The 17544-nt window shown below is 37.5% G+C and overlaps 2 protein-coding genes across 4 annotated transcripts; both read right to left on the reverse strand.

Moving 5' to 3' along the window:
* Nucleotides 1–1894: 1894 nt before the first annotated feature.
* LOC113309567 (protein SENSITIVE TO PROTON RHIZOTOXICITY 2-like) lies at nt 1895–3618 on the reverse strand. Its single transcript, XM_026558009.1, has one exon. The coding sequence runs from the start codon at nt 3372–3374 to the stop codon at nt 2124–2126; it is 1251 nt and encodes a 416-aa protein (XP_026413794.1). The 5' UTR covers nt 3375–3618; the 3' UTR covers nt 1895–2123.
* A 1794-nt stretch (nt 3619–5412) lies between these two features.
* Nucleotides 5413–8964, reverse strand: LOC113307575. 3 transcript variants are annotated; one of them, XM_026556017.1, is made up of 9 exons: nt 8567–8964; nt 7790–8033; nt 7561–7708; nt 7198–7286; nt 7030–7072; nt 6819–6875; nt 6644–6722; nt 5915–6017; nt 5413–5824 (listed from the first exon to the last, which is right to left on the reverse strand). In XM_026556017.1, the coding sequence occupies exons 1-9, from the start codon at nt 8766–8768 to the stop codon at nt 5818–5820; spliced, it is 972 nt and encodes a 323-aa protein (XP_026411802.1). In that variant the 5' UTR covers nt 8769–8964; the 3' UTR covers nt 5413–5817. The 3 variants fall into 3 exon arrangements, with proteins under 3 accessions (XP_026411802.1, XP_026411803.1, XP_026411801.1); XM_026556018.1 differs by having other exon boundaries at nt 6644–6701; nt 7561–7714; XM_026556016.1 differs by having other exon boundaries at nt 7561–7714; nt 8567–8962.
* Between the last annotated feature and the right edge of the window lie 8580 nt (nt 8965–17544).

Below are 17544 nucleotides of genomic sequence, written 5' to 3' on the forward strand. Positions count from 1 at the left end.
CTGAGCCGCCATCGGTTCATAACGTTGTGAAGATGATTTGTCTACGGGACGATCCACTGTGTGCCGAGAACCCTTCTTATCGGTGCCCCCCCTTCAGGGTAGAAGCTTTTGGATCAGTCGACGAAGAAGGCCCCTGAGGACGAGGATTTGACCGAGAGGAACCAAGAGGACCACGCTGAGAAGACCTTTGCAGCGGAATCTTCGGAGGAAAAATATCAGGACTTCTAGGTGGAGGGGATCTATAAGGGCTATGTTGTGGAGACCTATAAGGGCTAGATCGACGTTCATCACCAGCCATAGCGGTCTAACAAGGGCATAAAACGTAAGCGAAGATCAGAAACAAGATATACAGTTCATCAGAAACCCAGAACAATCAAGAGAAAATACTCCAATCAAAAATATCAATCGACCCCAGATTTCGTGATGAAGAACAAAGGCAAGTATATATACTTTTTATATATTATGTTCTCCATCACGAAACCCGGAAGCAACAGTAGCAGCAGCAAAAACGAAGTAAGAAAACTGAACCATTAAAGCAATGACGAAATCAAAATACCTGTAATAATGGCGGAATCAGAAGACTGAAGAGAGGAATAATCAATAATCACCAACCGAATCTTCCCGTATATGATGATACTGAGGAAGATGATATCAGTACAAATCAAGCGCAGTATCAGTGACACTAGATATCAGTAGGAATAAAGAGCTAAAAAACAAAAGAAGGAAAAAGGAAAAGGTTAGTGCTTCTCAGAGAACAGAAAAAGAACTGATAAGAGAATAAGAATGAGAATAAAAGTTATTATGCTTAGACCCCCTCTCACATTTATAGCCGCAATAAATTGAGAAAAAAACTGCCAGGAGAATCGAGGGGGAGTTATTGTAAGAAGTGGGAAACGTGTAGAAAGAAAGAATTTTCTTCAACCTTTGACCCTCATCAAATTTAGAAGAGGAGAAAATTGTGTGCACCTAATCCGTATTAGCACGTGTCGAGAATAATACACGTTGACGTCATAAGAAGAAGGAGCATCAGAGTACGATGACACGTTACAACACCCAGGGCCATAAATCATCATCTTCCACGTATTTATCAATAAGCAAATCCAACGGTCGAAGAGCTAAGGAGTACCGGATGAGAAGAGTACCGCGGAGCACGATAGAAACTCAAATAAGTTACTTTACCCCATCCCAAAACAGATTCAAAATGGATGAAGGAGATTAAGTCCACTGACATTGAAATGACAACTGCTGCAACAACTGTCTCGAGCGTGGGAATTACCCCAACCACCAACATTAAATGCTACGAACATAGGATACGTGTCACAATTCGGATGGCTCAAGCAGAGGCGGATCTTCGCTACAAGGTATTACCGTTGGAACATCATCGGGCAAGAACGCTGATCATCTTCGTGATCGGCACATAAACCTAGGAAATGGGTAACAATTGTATTAAAGAGGTGGGGGTCCACAAGAAGAGCCTATAAATACCCCATTCCACCAAACGAGAAGGGATTGACCAATTTGAGAGAGGAAATTATTAGTAGAGAGAGATGGTGTAAATACTAGGCATGAGTTGGACCCGTTATTTTACCTTAGTTCCTTACTCAAAGTCATTTGACTGAGCATTGTAATTCTGATCAATACATAGTGAAAACCCCAGAACCCCGTGGATGTAGGCCTTAGTGCCGAACCACGTAAATCGCTACCTCATCTACATTCTGTACTTATCACTTTACATACCTTTATCTTATGCACTTGTTTATGATCGTACCTTTATATTTATGTTAAGTAATGTAAATAAAACGATGACGAGCTCATATGCTCAGAGTTTTCATCTTTGTTTTATCATCCGATCATCCTTATATTTCAAATATTGTATTTCATTAATACTGCGAAATTTGATTGTGAACACGAAGCTATCATCGTTACTTCTGTACAACTTTCAAGAGCCCAAATAACTCTCAGTTGTAAAAATACTGTAGCAGGAAAAAAAATCTAAAAAAATTGCTTAAAACAACATTAATAGCAACAAAATGGATAATCCTTTCTAGGACCCATATGAAAACTTTCATTATCATCTACTTAATTAATACCGTCAATTATTGTCTATTCATCCATCAGAATTACTATTCAATATGAAGCTCAAACTTTTCCTGCTTTGCGGAAGTATTTCCTGCTGGAATATGTCCAAAGAATAAAGCGCAATGACCTATTAGTTTATCTTTCCTAGAGAAAGTAGTTCCACAAGAGCACTGCCATTTAAGATCACCACAATGCTTCTCATGAGTCCTTAAATCCGAAAGCACCGAAAATTGCTTCTGATTACATCGATTACACACGTACATCTTTGGACAATGGCTCCTCTTATAATGATTTTTTACACATATCATAGACTTCAGCGGCTGAAACTTGGCGTGTTTTTTGTTCCATCTACATCCTTCTTGTGGACATGAATATTTTCTTATTGGAACCAATATGGAGTAGCATTCTGCATTATTTTCCATCGAGTTAGAATTTCTACTCTTCCTTGGATTGCTTAGAGCTGCGTTAGACTTGTATTCTTCTCCATGAGCTCTCATATGCATCCGTAAATTCGCATCTCTTTTAAACCCTTTTCCACAAACTTGACAATAGTGTGTGTACTTGGCCAACAAATCCGCTGCATCCAATTCGATTAATTCGTAATTTGTTGGAGAACACCCATCAGTTCTCACCTCTTTCTTTTCAACTTCATTCAATAATCTCATCTCTTCAACGACTACCTTCTTGCTGCTGGTGGTGGTAATGTCATCATGAACATTAGTGGTATTGTAATTGTTATAGTTGTCGCCATACCACTCTAGATGTTCGTCAGAAAAAAAACTGCCGCCTCCACCAGTTTCGTTTCCAATTTGAACATGACTTGGATGAGGATCACTGAGTTGTGTTGGTGGCAAACCAACTACTTCATCGTCCACCTTATGAACGCGCCATAATTGATGCATATCATTACTACCCATACCAGCAACATAAGAAGAATTTATATAGCTTTCAGTTGTTAAAGCTAACTGTTGACAAGTAAACATCATCGAAGATGCATTCACAATTATCTCTTGAAGTAAAGCTCTGATTCCAGCTATGGCCATTGATACAGATTCAACTGGTTGTTGAACTACTCCTTGATCCTGAGAAAGAACTGCAACATTAACTAAGGTTTGCACTTGATGAACTTTGTCTTTGAGAACTGAAAAACTGTAAAGAAATGCATTAGATTGACATTTATTATCTTCATTACTTGAACTTGTATGATCCTGCAGAGATGATGATGATAATACATCATCTGCTACCCCGTACAAAATTTGCTTAAAACCTGAACTATTAGTGTTCCCAGAAATCATCTTTTTCCTGTGTATTACCACAATTATTTTTTCTTTTGAGGTATGCCAAAATGTCGAGAGAGATGACTATAATTCTATAATAATGATCTCCCTCTGTCTTATGTCAATGCATGAAGGTTGTATTGAAGTGAGAGATGAATATATAGAAAACTTGGTTCTTGTCAACCCTCTAGCTCTGAAATACTACCGAACCAGCCCCACACACGAGATTCCATTTTAATTAATTAACTTTCTAATCTTGTGTTTTTTATTTTAAAAAAAAAGAAAAAGAAAAAAAGAACTTTCTAATCTTGTGCAACTAACTATACAATGTAATTAAACTTCCCTGCACCACTCTATGTGCCATGGCTCTGCAGAAGTCCCATCTCGTTACAAGGATTTCAAATTCGAATTGGTTTTTTATGAGGCGTATAAAAGTGTTCGTATTTAACAATATTCTCCTTACATTTCCTTAAGCATGAGAATGAATATATAACTTTACCCCATCATTTAAAGGAAAAGCACTTACTTTTATCCGGCCAGTCTAAAGAAAACATGCAAAACACCACTTGCCTAGTCCAGTAAACACAATGCTGTAGACTGGAGAATATTCAGAGAAGAAAAAGTATAATGTTTCAATTTATTTTATTGTCTTAAGTTTTGTAATATGCTTGCTGAATATTGAATGGGAGATAGCGAAACAAATATTTAAGAAATCTAATAATGCTTATTTTTCTTCTTTCTGTCTTACAAATAATGTAGCTCGGAAATATATATTTGCTTCTGTCGGATTAGATGCAAGGGACTTAGCCTAAATATGTCGCAATCTCTGATCGTCACTACTGTCACGCTCGGACCACAAGCCATTATTATCAACTCAATTGTTAATTAACTAAGCAATGAGAAATCAGTCATAGAAAGTTCTTAATCTTAAAAAACTTAGTTGATTAATGTTAATTTTCAACATCGTTACACGTACCAATCAATAAGCTTTGGCGTGCCTCCATGGCTCATGCCATTTAGAACATTCAAACGTAAAAAATGGTTACGGTTTTCCTTATACTATCATGAAAACAATATTTTATTAGATACTAGAAAATATCGTATCTGGAAATGATTCTCATTAATTACAATGGATGCAGCTATTGGACACCGCGAGTATGACAGTTTTTGTTTGAGATTTCGTTTTCTTCCATGAAGGTAGTGCAGTGTGCAAGTATTAAGTAGGAATAAGTAAGCATCCACGGGCGCTCAGCACAACCAAGTCAAATTGGTGCAAATGAAATCATCACTTACATCATCATCAAACTCGACCGAGCAAACAAAAAGAAGAGAAGGACTATCATCAACATCATTTTCTAGATTCTCAATCAGTTTACTGTATTAGGAAAACCATTACGGGATCCACGTATTCAGATTCTGTGGTGGGATCAAAGTCATCGACAGATAAAGTTTTGGATGTTCAAATTACTCAGTTAGTTATTAGGATACCGGTATTCAGCCGTTGCTGCTGGTTTTCTTCTGAAGCCGGCTGGTGTGAATACATAGACGAAGTGTCGATGCATTGAGATTTGAATCCCATGTTACAAGACTTTGAGAGGAACCTTGGATTGCTGAAATTTGAGTCCCACTATACTACACAAGATTTTGAGTGGATTTTTAGATCGCAAACGCAGAGCCATATAGTAGATGCCCAATGGATCTTCCATATAACAATTCACTAAGTTCCAAAAACAAAAAACAGAAGATGAACAACTTGCTGATCTACCTCAGCTGGCAAGTTTAACAATAATAAACTTGCCCGAAACAGGTTAGGTAGTCAAATAGAGGGAGACAAATGATGCAAAATGTGCAGTATTATATGTATAATGGCCAGCACTAAATGGTCATGCCATGCACACTGAATGCTAGATTAGGTAGGTCCCCACCCCCACACAGCAAAACAAGAAAATGAAGGGTGGAAAAGCTTGTTAGAATATGGTATCATGACTGCATGAACCATACACTTCATAGTACATTGTTTTTCGACGGTTCTTGAGCACTTCATAAGATTCCATGCTGCCTTGAAATGCATTAATAAATCCCTTTTATTTTCTGGGTAAGACCAATAATATATACATTAGTATACAGATCTGCTACGTGTAATTGCGTATAAGCAGACGATCAAGAAGAACAGATACTTGTCGAGTAACGCTTAATGTTAACATGATCAAATTTCTTCAAAAACTAAAAGAGAAGCGAGAAGAAAAAAAAAACGGGATTCCTCACAAGAATGAATTGAACTATGACAATTCAAATAGGCTAAGCCAAATACATAAAACGGGAGAAATATAAGACTCTACACGATTATCTGATATTTACCACTGGTAAGTGGGAGAAAAGGGAGATCCAATTGGAGCTGTGAGACCAAGGGACCGCGTTATTCTAAATCGTCTCACTTTCTTTACTGATTTGGTTTGAAAAGTCACATTCTGCAACAAGAATCACCCGTGAAAATTCACTAACGCTGCTAGCTAAACAAAGTATGGAGTTAACTTGTGATTACGTAAATGATGACTTACCTCGAAAAGAACTTTTGGTTTTCGTTTCTTTTACCCCTCCTTTTCTCGAGTGAATCCTCTGTTCTGCTTGAACTTGGTTCTATGCATTTATCTAATGGTGCAACTAGAAAGCAAGCCGAAGACTGATATCAAATGACAGAATTAAGATAAAAGTATAGGTGGTGATGTTGTCATCGAAAGGTCAAGGTCCTTATAACTCATTACAGCAAATTTAAAATGCCCAAATTCATCAACTTCATTATGCAGCAACATGAAAATCTACAGTAACTTATATGTCATATTATCAAATGTGAAGGAACTAGACAAATAATCACACTTGACTTGAAGTCCAACAGGTTCTACCTTTAACTTGCATAAAGCTTCTACTTTTGGATGAAAATGAAATATTGTGCAGACTTGTTGCTGGCATAACCATAAAAGTAAAAACAACAAACTGAGATTTAATCACTTAATTATCTTAAGGATTCATCAAAAGCTGAGCAACTCATCTTCATCTTTTGGATTCTCATAGATGCGCAAGTCTTGATTGAAAATGTTACCCGGATTCTTGTTTCTTATAGCATAAGCGTTAAGAGGGAAATATCTAGGGAGCTACTTGACGGACTAAGTAAAGAGTTCATCCGTGGCCAAGCTAAACTTAATTATATTACCACGATCTCCTTATAATTGCTCCTATCCTAATTAGGCTCACTACATAATTATAAATGCAAGTAAGCTGCAATAACATACCAGAAGGCTGCTCTTGACTTGAGTTCCTAACTCCATCCCTCTCCCAGCAACATCTTAACTGCTCTTTGCAATACAGGGCCTGAATTTAGTAAGGAAACATCAATTTAAGACCAAACAGGACAACAGAAACATTTATTGATTACGGAGTTGCAAGATCAAGAGAGGACTGTTATACCTGTTTCAAAGCATCTTGAAAGGCTGCCAGAGGATTACAACTCCTTTCTTTAAAGCACTGGATGGTAAAAAAGATCAACCCTGAGTATCAGCTAATGATAGAAGAAAATACAGAGTGACAACTTCAACAGTATGATTACTTGCATTATCAGATAACCTAAACATGATGAGTTCTATATGTGTATGACACAAGATGAACCATTCATACTCACTTCATCAAACAGGGAAATGTTTCCTTCTGGAGTTAGCCAAGCACTGAAAGAAACAGTTCATAAGTTCAGAGTCCTCCATAAACAGGTTAGGTTAACGTAGAAATGTTTTACCCATAATGATATTAAAAATATTTTAAATTTGGTGACAAACGTAGCAAGGGAAATTACTTTTCATGGTTCCCAAAATATTGTACTTGAACATGTCCATTGACACCTTGATCACTTGAAACATCAGCAGTAGTTTTTCCTTCCATAACCTGAAGATATTAAAGGGAAAAAGAAACTAGGTTATATACTTAACGAACCTCTCACACTTTGTCTTTAGAACTCCTCTACTCTCACCATAGCTGATGTAAACTACACAAGGGAGGGAGGATCCAAATTGAAGAGCTGGGATACACAAGCGTATCAGTGGAGGGTATTTCACCTTTCTCATGCAACCCATCAAAATCTTTCCCCCTTGTCAGATAAGAAAATGCAAAATAACTTCCAATACCAAACAATCCGGCGAGCTAGTGCAACTCAACCTACCTTTGCAGGCCACCACATCTCATTAGCAGTTTTAGCCCATACAATGCTTCCTGCAGCCATCCGAACATCATTGCTTTCTACTACCTGCGATATAGATTTATTGGGAGTTGAAGCCAGTTCACCAGCAGTAACACTTTCCTGGAGATCTCTGTTTCTGCAGAAGTTGTTAAGTTAGTCTTGGTTTAGTAAAGTATAGAGACAAATCAGACGTCAACAGATAACCACGAACCCATCATCACAGTTTTCCAGGATCATATCTTGTGCGACCGACTCCGTTTGAGGAATTTGTTCGCTGATTGAACTAGAGGAATTTTTTTCCTCTCCTACGATCTTGATCACACTGCATTGAACAAGAGGGAAACTAGGCATTTCCTTTTTACGCCTACGGAAAACTGCTTGACAAGTTTGTCCCAAGCTAGACGTTGCAACCTGAGATTGACCATTTCCGTACCTTGAGCACTCTGAAGTTGCACCTGTTGTAATTCATAGTAGGAGAATAATGAGCTATAAAGTTCTCTTAACTCTATCTATCATGTCAGAAAATGCAACTTACACCACTTTCCTGATATGATTCAAGTCCTAAACAGGTGGAATAATGGGTCTGCAAAACTATTTTTTTGAGAGCATTAATCCTTCAGGAAGCTAAGAGCAAGGTAGTACATTGTTTCTTAATCACCAATTTTATCCTTATTAATCTTTAATTAAGCATATTATTTATGATCTACAAACTGAATTTAACACTACTAGACAGTATCCACTACAATAAGCAATTATCAGTGATTTTAATTCAATTCAATGCCCCTCTTTTCACCCCTAATTGAATTTCGTGAAAACTATGAACAGAAAAAGGAGTAAACTTTCTAGATGAGTTAGATATGAATTAGTCAATGCAATCAAAATTTGATGAAACAACTCAATTCACATTTAGTCTAAGCACAAAAAAATTTAAAAAAAATAACAAATTTAAAGAAGCCAAATCAAAATAAGAAACTAAATTTAATCAAACCTGGATGACGATGATGCAGCATTGAAGAGGATGAAGATGATGAAGAATCAGCAGCAGAAGAGGATATGAAAAGAGAGAAATCAGTTCTAGGTTTAGAACCACGACGACTTCTTGGTTGTTGACAAAACTTTGATACGTAGATTTGTTTTTGTTGTTGTTGTGATTTATCTGGCAATCTCTTCTTCTTTCGAATTATCAACATTGAAAGAATGAATTACACAGATTGAAATTGGGGATTCGGAAGGAGGAGGAAGAAGATAGAAAGAAAAACCTAATAACAGAAGAAGAGGAGTGAATCGGGCAGGAGGTTTTGTGTTTTGATTCAACCAAATATGATCCATTACTTACCAACTATGAGAATTGTTCGAAGGATGGGCCACGTTTTCTTACTCCGCTCTTTCCTTTTTCTTTTCTTTCTCTCTACATACTAACTATTAAAAGGGTTATTTTATTTTTGGTACTCACGTTTTGTCCAACTTTTGAGTTTGGTCTAACATTTGTCCAGCTTGGTGTTTGGTACTTGAAATTGACGTTGACTGTGATTGACTTTGTTTGACCTATTTTTTTCCTTTTTCTTTTTCTTTTTAATTAATAATTGAGTATTTTACTTATTTGCCTCTTCTACATAAACCAGAATCCACCTTGATCCATCTTCATCTACATTTGAAAATGTAGAATCTTCATATCCAAAACTCGTAACTCAACGGACCACTGCATCAACATTTCTTCAGCAACACCAGAATTTTAGATGTTTCATTCAATATCTCCTAGCACAGCTAACAATCAATCCTTTTTGTAGCGCAATCAACCACAACATCTCGAGTCACACAGAAAACAGCCATCTCAAATACCATCAATTTCTTTTCGGCTTCTCAATTACCAGCACAGACTCCATCAATTAAATAACTCAACAGCACCACCAGAAGCTATCATAACCAACACCACTACAATTTCTTCTCTTATTCTCATCAACCCATCTTCCAACAACCCTTGAAACATCACCACAATATTCTCCGTGTAGTTTTTTGAAAATTCAAATCACCACAAACTTGCATCAGAACCCATCCGTCGACTCTAATTTATTCAATATCAGATTCAAATCAAGCCCAAATTGTAACTTAATTTCTTGACTTCGAACCCATCTGCTAAAAATTCAAACCTCCCTTAGCAGAATCTTTTCTTCTGCCTCTATTTACCCAAAATCCTCTAAAGCAAACCCTAATCTCACTGAGATTTCAATTCATTGCACGAGACATGACTTCATCTGAAATTTCAACCTAATATATTCAATTAACTCAAAACCCATCTTTAATCTCATCCCCGAGAACCCTAATTTTTAATCTCTGTAAATTCACCCTCAAGAACCCTAATTTCTATTTGGATAAGAACGTATAGATAAATTTTATCATCCTATAGTTTCTTCCTAGGTTTAAAATAAACATACCAATTCAAAATCAAATTATAAAAACCCTACTTATATTCTCTCTGATTTACATTTTCCCCCAATTACCTGAGTTCAATCGATCTCATCACCATCATCAGTTGTTCCTTGTTCATCAACATCAATATCTTCTCTCTCGGTTTAATTAATCTCTTTAAGGATTCCACAGAAAACTCTCAGAAAAATTCAACTTCCTGAATTGGCAGAGAGAAATAAAGAAGAGAAAGGAATTGAAAGGGAAGAAGAGGTAGTCGAGTTCTACTCCTTTTGGTTTAAACTAAAGGGTGTAATAGTAAATTCGGTCAATTATTAGATTTTATATTAATTTTTAATAAATGCTAAACAGAAGTCAAGAGTCAACGTGGGTCAACGTTTTTTTCAAATACCAAACACCAAGCTGGACAAATGTTAGATCAAACTCAAAAGTTGGACAAAACCTGAGTACCAAAAACAAAATAACCCCTAATAAAATTCTCACACTAACGGTATGTCTCAGGGTCTGTTTGGATTGTGTTCGTTTTCTATAGATGGTGTGGATCAGAAAGGAAAAAGAAATTCGCTTCACGAAAAAGAGTTCTTAAATTTAATTTACGATCTAATTTCTGAATTTTATTTTTAAAAATCGAAAAATTATTAGTGGAAATTGAATTATTGTCCTTGCTTTTGATGGGTCTTCACAAATGTCCTTGAAAAACTTTACAAATATCCTTAATGACATAATTGAAATTTTCTTTCAAAACATAACTTTTATAATTCCACATTTAACCTTTTTTATCTCTCTTCCTTCTTTTTCGCAAATTCGAGAGAGGAAAAAAGAAACCCCACCGGTGCCTCCTTCATTCAAATCTACCATTAGATCCGGCACCACTGATCGCTGTCGTATGCGTCAAAAATAATTCACTTTCTCACTCAACTAGATATAAATATAGTACGTGATAAGAAAGAGTTCGTTCCCACAGAGAGGCTTTTGTTGTTATAAAATTTCAGTTTCTTAGTAACCAAGGGGGGATTTTGTTTTAGCAAAGCAATAAAATAATTTGAATAATCAATATAAGGAGAAGATATTGGTCACGGGATAGTATCATTCACAAACATGTATTTTCATCAATGACTAGAATTGATATTTTAATCTCTCATTTATTAAAAGTCCTAGGATACCTTGATCACAAGAGTATCCCGTTTATTTCCCGATTTTATCACAAACAACATTAAAAGATGCTATTGTGAAATCTACCTAGAAAGCAACCTAAAGTGTAAAATCACAATTAAGTTTAACTCCCTAAGAGCATTAAGTTCTATGAAATAAGACTAATCAATGCAAACAAACGTGTAAAATCACTAATTCGTTTTAACAAAAGTTATGATTCATATGTGACTAGTAGGATATATCACTACAAGCACTACTCACATTTATGCTACTTGTAATCAGGAATTATCACATTTTCGTATAATAACCCTAATCTAGCAATAGAGATGAAGACTAATCTAATTGATTCCGGACTCAACCAAACTAGCATTCAAATCATAAAACAATATAAACCATGAATCATAAATAATAAATTATTGAGACAAAACTAATTCATTGAATCACATAGCATGTTTGATGAAATCAACTTATTATCCCATAACCAATAATAGTTATTTAGCTACTCATAGCTTTTGAGTTCATCAAAATCATAATCAATAATAAATGAAAAAGATGAAAAATAAACGAAAGCAAACCCTAGTCACCGCTCTCCAATACTCCAAGTAGAAAATACGTGATCCAAAGGAGGTAGAAAACTTTCCTTTTTGTAACTCTTCTTAGGTCAAGTCTTCAAAAGCCCATCACCAAGAAGTCCACCAAGCCCATGTGTGTGAAGAACCCATGTGAAAATATGCCCCAAAAAAGGTCGTCGGAAAACGGGTACATGTGCCATAAATTGGCCGGAGAAGTCACCGGAAAGAGCTCAGGTGACCGGCAAAGTCAAACCGGTCAACGGTCAACGAGTCAACTCGGTCAAACCGAGTTGAAATGAGTCAGGTGGTCTAGTCATACCTGAGTCAGAGTCTAACAAGCCTGACTCAGCTGAGTGGTCATGGCCAAAGCCATTTGCACTGCCTGAACTTATGCAGCACAATCATTGTGCATCACCAACTCATATCCAGCCATGATGGTTGGGCATCCTGCAATTCCTGCAATATTTCAACTTCTTCCCTTGTATTCATTGCATCACCACCATCACTTCACTTCAGCTTGTATTCACATGAAATTCAAATTACCACAATTAGTTCATTTTCTGCTCAACCATACATTCACATTTAACAGCATTTCAACTACACCCTTTCCACCTGAGCTGCAACTTCATCTAAACGATCTAGCCACAACTGCATCTGTAAATGAACACTAAGTCCTAACATTCATCTATACATTGCAACATCACCAACTCAACTGCCCCATATCACTGCCATCTTGCAACTTCGACTGCAATCCCACCATCCGCAACTCGCTGCTGCAACAGCTATCTCAGTACCAGAGCATCACCAGCTGCATTCTCTATATCTTCCATTACTCCAGACCAGCACCACCAGTTCATTCATCAATTACAGTACCACTAATGCACCCTGCTCAGTATCATACATTCTCCCATTTCTTTGTCATACCAACATCACTGAATCTGCATTTGTTCATTGCACATGAGCATGACTAACTTCTGCTGCTCCACTTGCCTTCAGTTTCCTCACTTCCATTTACAATCCAACAACATCACTCACTGCTCCATTATGACCTGCACTCCCACCTACAGTTCCACTCAACATCAAGTTCATCTCATCTCCATTACCAGCCTGAGCTTCTTCTTGCGCAACCTCATCTACACTGTCGAGCTCATTATCACACAACACCACAAGCACTGCAATTCCATTCACAGCAGCTCACAACCACCACCAGCACAACCAACTCATCCAACAACCAGAACCCAATTTAAATTTTAATCATCAAACCCATCACTCCACAAATTCAACTATAACCACTCCATCAACTGCTTGTCAACACCATTACAGCTACACAGTCCTGTATCTGAACCATTCCTGCTTAATCTGAGCAACAACCTCAGTCTGTTGCAGAGGCCAACAAACTCAACACCTCAGCTCATAGCACCAGCCTCATTCAAACAACACACAACACATTTAGTTCTTGACTGCAATCCTTGCTCAGCTCAAAAACCTGCAACCTAACATGCATCTATCACTGCATTCCAACAGCAACACCACCAATGCCTTGCTTGACTCGTAACAGACAACATCACTACCATTGCTGCATCTTCCATTTCATATACCAACAACACTAGCCATTGCACTAACTCCATCTCTGACTTTCCAGCATCACAACTTCTCCACTGGCACTTGCATCTTTTCCAGAAAACCCTTGTAACTCAGCCAATCACAGCTACAACTTCTTCTTCCAGTTCATATCACCATCTGAATCTCTCGGCTTTCTTGAATCAACAATTCCTTCGTCATCTGAAACCAATATTACCATCAACACACAAAGCTTCAGAAACCCAGCATACCCAGTTCAACTCTGCTCTCAATTTCTTCTTTAGAACACCAGAATCACCATCATAAAAAAAAAACCTAATTGCAGTTCTTCCCTGTGTTCTTCTTGACATCAAAATTCACCATAGATATTAATAAATTTGAGTTCTGTTTCAAACCCATCTTCATTCTAACCTTAACAGCACTAGAAAGTCTTCTTAAATCATCCATCTCATCCACTTCCAGTTCTTCTCGATTCAGCTTCAATTTCACCACCATCTGCAACAACTTGAACCCATCTGAATTCTGACCATCCTCTCAGCTTCAGTCCACTAACAGAGTCGACAACAACTACTCATCTTCATTCTAATCCCATCCAAATTCCTCACCGATTCATCTGCAGGTGTCTGAACTTTGAAGAGAAGAAGGTTGTGTTGTCTGAAACAACAAGACCATTTCGACCTAGTTAGGTCTAATAGTCTGGGACAGCTATTAACACCCATGGGCGTTTTTAGTGATTCTTATCAGACTTCACTGATTGTCCCTTATCCTTGACTGGGCTCCGGGTATCACTCGTCCGTAAAATGATGCTCTTTCACTTCTTGCTCAGATTGTAGGTTTTCTTCTTCTTTTGCTCTTAATGACTCCAAAGCACCTATAAAACTCAAAAAACAAACATAAGAGATGCAATTCACAAGGATAATAGCAAAGAAAGCATAAGTACTAAATATAAAATTAGGTGTTTTGCAACACCTATCAAATTCCCCCACACTTAGACTTTGCTAGTCCTCGAGCAAATCAAACAAAACTTATTCTAAAATATACATACAACTCTCGTGAGGGTTTACAAGAGATATACCCACAAAACATACTTTTCCAACTTATTAGTTCTCCGAAAAAATAGCATCCAACGCGCTAAGAAGACATAGAGATTCTGCACACTAGTCATAAGAAGTTAGACACATAAATGAACACAATCTCATCCTTAAAAGTTGAGAGAGAAATAACCATCCCTTCTCGAAAGAAATTCGGGTTCGGAGTGATCAAAAGTCTCGACTCTGCCTCACAAGAAAGGGTTTTATGAATTTGCTCTCAATAATAAACAACTTTTTATGAGTCACACATGTGTCGAGGTAGGAATGAAGAGAGAATCCTACGACACCATGAATGGTAGGAAGGAAAAAACCCTCCGAATTGTTTTAAAAAACCCAATCTTTTATTCATTTTGAAAACCCTTTTTGCTGACGATCTCTAAGAAAGGAAATCAACCACTTAACCAAAGGTGGGAATATGCTTACTTACCTCGTTATCCGTTCGGCTTGCAGTTAGCACCACTCTCACAACATCCATAGAAACGTCTTCGGTCTTCAATCCTTGTTTTCATCTTCGTCTTCGGTCTTCAACTCTTGATGATAACTCTTGAACTTCGTAGAATCTTGACAATGTGATTCTTTCCTCTAAGTCTTTGTTGCTTGAATCTTCATTACAGATACTTCTTCTTCTATTGGCTTTATTGAATAAATACAAAACCAAAAACGAACTAAACAAACCAAAATATGATGCAATGATTTTTTTTTATTATTATTTTTTGTTCTTTTTTTTTGTTCTTTTTTTTTGAGACAAGAGAAAATAATACAAATAGGGCTGCACATGGGTCGGGTTGGGTCGGGTTTGGCCTCACCCACCACCCGACCCACTGCTGGTGGGTAATTGAACTTTTCACCCGCAACCAACCCACCATAACAATGGGTCGCTTTTCACCCGACCCACAATAAGGCGGGTTGGGTCGGGTCGGGTGGTGGGTTACCCGTCATATTTTATATCTTGCGGGAAATTGAAATCAATTTCAAATGAATCCCTAGATTTATTTAGAAAGTCAAGAACAATCAACAATACATAGAGTTCAACTAGTTGGGAACAAGTTTTAAGTTGATTCATACCTTCAGTTCACTAATCAAGATTCAAGAACAACGAATTGACGAAGGAAGAAGAGTCTCTGTGACTCTGTCTCTGAGAAGGAGAGAAGAAGAGGCCGAAGTGATAGGTGTGGGATGCGAGTGTGATGCTTAGTTAGGGTTAGATATTTTATTTTTTCAATCCAATGGCTGAGATTCATTCTAGGATAGAAAATCTAAGGGGTAGCATGCTAGGGAATATTGGGCGGGTTGGTGGGTCGGGTCGGGTGAAGGAAGTTCCTACCCGCAACCGACCCAACATACGGTGGGTTTTCACGTGCCTCACCCATAGTCGACCCATACCTAGGTGGGTCGGTTCGGGTACGGGTATTTTTCGACGGGTGTGGGTCGGGTCGGCGGGTCGAGTCGGTTATGTGCAGCCCTAAATACAAATACAAAATAAAGATAAAAATAAAAATGCAAGTACAAAGGCCATGGTGTAAGTACTTTACCGCTCGATTCTTCACAACTTGTATGTCTCGATATCACAAACTTCTTGAATTCTCATCTTAATAATCTTCATTCTTGTACAATAGTCTTCAACTTGTAAAAATTCTGCTCTTTATCTTGTGATGAGCACGAAAGTGCGACACATTTTCACCCATAAATACATTAGATGGGACTCATTTTATCACTAATAAACTTGTTTGTAGGTGTTTTTTTGAAATAAGCTCTTATGGAGAAAGTTGCTCGAAAAGTGGTTTTTGGACCCCGGAGGACACGTGTTATTCGGACTCTCACTGTTGGTTAAGGGGCACCTCAATTACTAAGGGGCACCTCAATTACTGTTTGCACCCCAAAGCATCCCATCTGTTAAAGGCGCCCACGATTTGGTTAAGGGCACTTCATCTTCAACATTTCAAATTCGGTTTTGGCGGGAAAACTGGCAGCAAAATAAGGGCTTCGGTTTTGGAGGTGTTTGGGTGAGACTAAATGGCTAAAATCAAATGGGTTTGTTCCTAGTACCCAAACAGAGCTGGTATGGGTCTCTATTTCGATTTAAATTGGCTAGAATCATGGATCTGAAGCATCATAGTTTTGGCGGGAAAATGGGTTTTAATGGAACAGAATTAGGGTTGATGTTTTGAAGCTGCTGTACTGAGACTCAATCGCTGAAATTTCATGGGACGTCTTGATTATGCTTTACAGGAATGGTATGATCATTATTTTGGATTAGAATTGGCTGGAACTTCAATTTGAATCACACAGGGAGTTACGGGTTTCTTTTTAAAATCCGAGAGCTTATGTGAAGAATTACAGGGATTTTTGGCGAGATTAAATCGCTGGGGTTGACTTGGAATATCCTGGTTTGACTAAACAGGAGTGGTAATGGTGTTCGAATTGAAAATATTGGGCTGTCCACGCGGCTTGAAGTAAAACAGGGAAGATATTGTTTTCTCGAGGATATATCGAGTATACTTATCAGTTAAGATATTTTTGGAGGATTTCGTGCGCGTAATTAGTCACACTCAATCAAGATACATGCAGCTTCGTGTTTGGAGTGTGTAGTCTGTCAACAGACGTGAGAATGAGATAAAAAAAAGGGAACTATTCCCGTGAATAACAATGAAAGTTATTGCGAGATATTGTGGGGTAATTACGAAGATTTTGAAGTATTGTGAGTATAAATAGTGTTTCCTGGGAGCAGAGAAGATCATCGAGAGTTTGATGCAGAGACTGAGTGTAAAATAGGAGGTTGCAGAGTGAATCATCACCTGCAGGAAGAATAAGCCACGAAGAAAATAAGACTGCAAACTGCAGTCGTTATTTCTAGTGTCTTATTTTTCCAACATCCTAGCGTCTTAAATTTTGTAACAGTCTATTGTAACAAGTAGCTTCAGTTTGCAGCAAATATTGTAACAGTGATTTCTGTAACGCCTATACAGCGTTGCAGATTCATTGTTTTATTAATAAAAAACACCATTTGAGCTATAAATCATATTTTTTGACTGTGTTTTTATCATGAGAAGCTAGACCCCGACACTGGATCGACGGAGGAAGCCGGACTTCATACATGGGTGAATTTGTTTTAGTTTGTATTTGACTTTTTCACTTAATTAAAATAG

Source organism: Papaver somniferum, chromosome 9, assembly GCF_003573695.1.
Source record: "Papaver somniferum cultivar HN1 chromosome 9, ASM357369v1, whole genome shotgun sequence".
Classification (NCBI taxonomy): domain Eukaryota; kingdom Viridiplantae; phylum Streptophyta; class Magnoliopsida; order Ranunculales; family Papaveraceae; genus Papaver; species Papaver somniferum.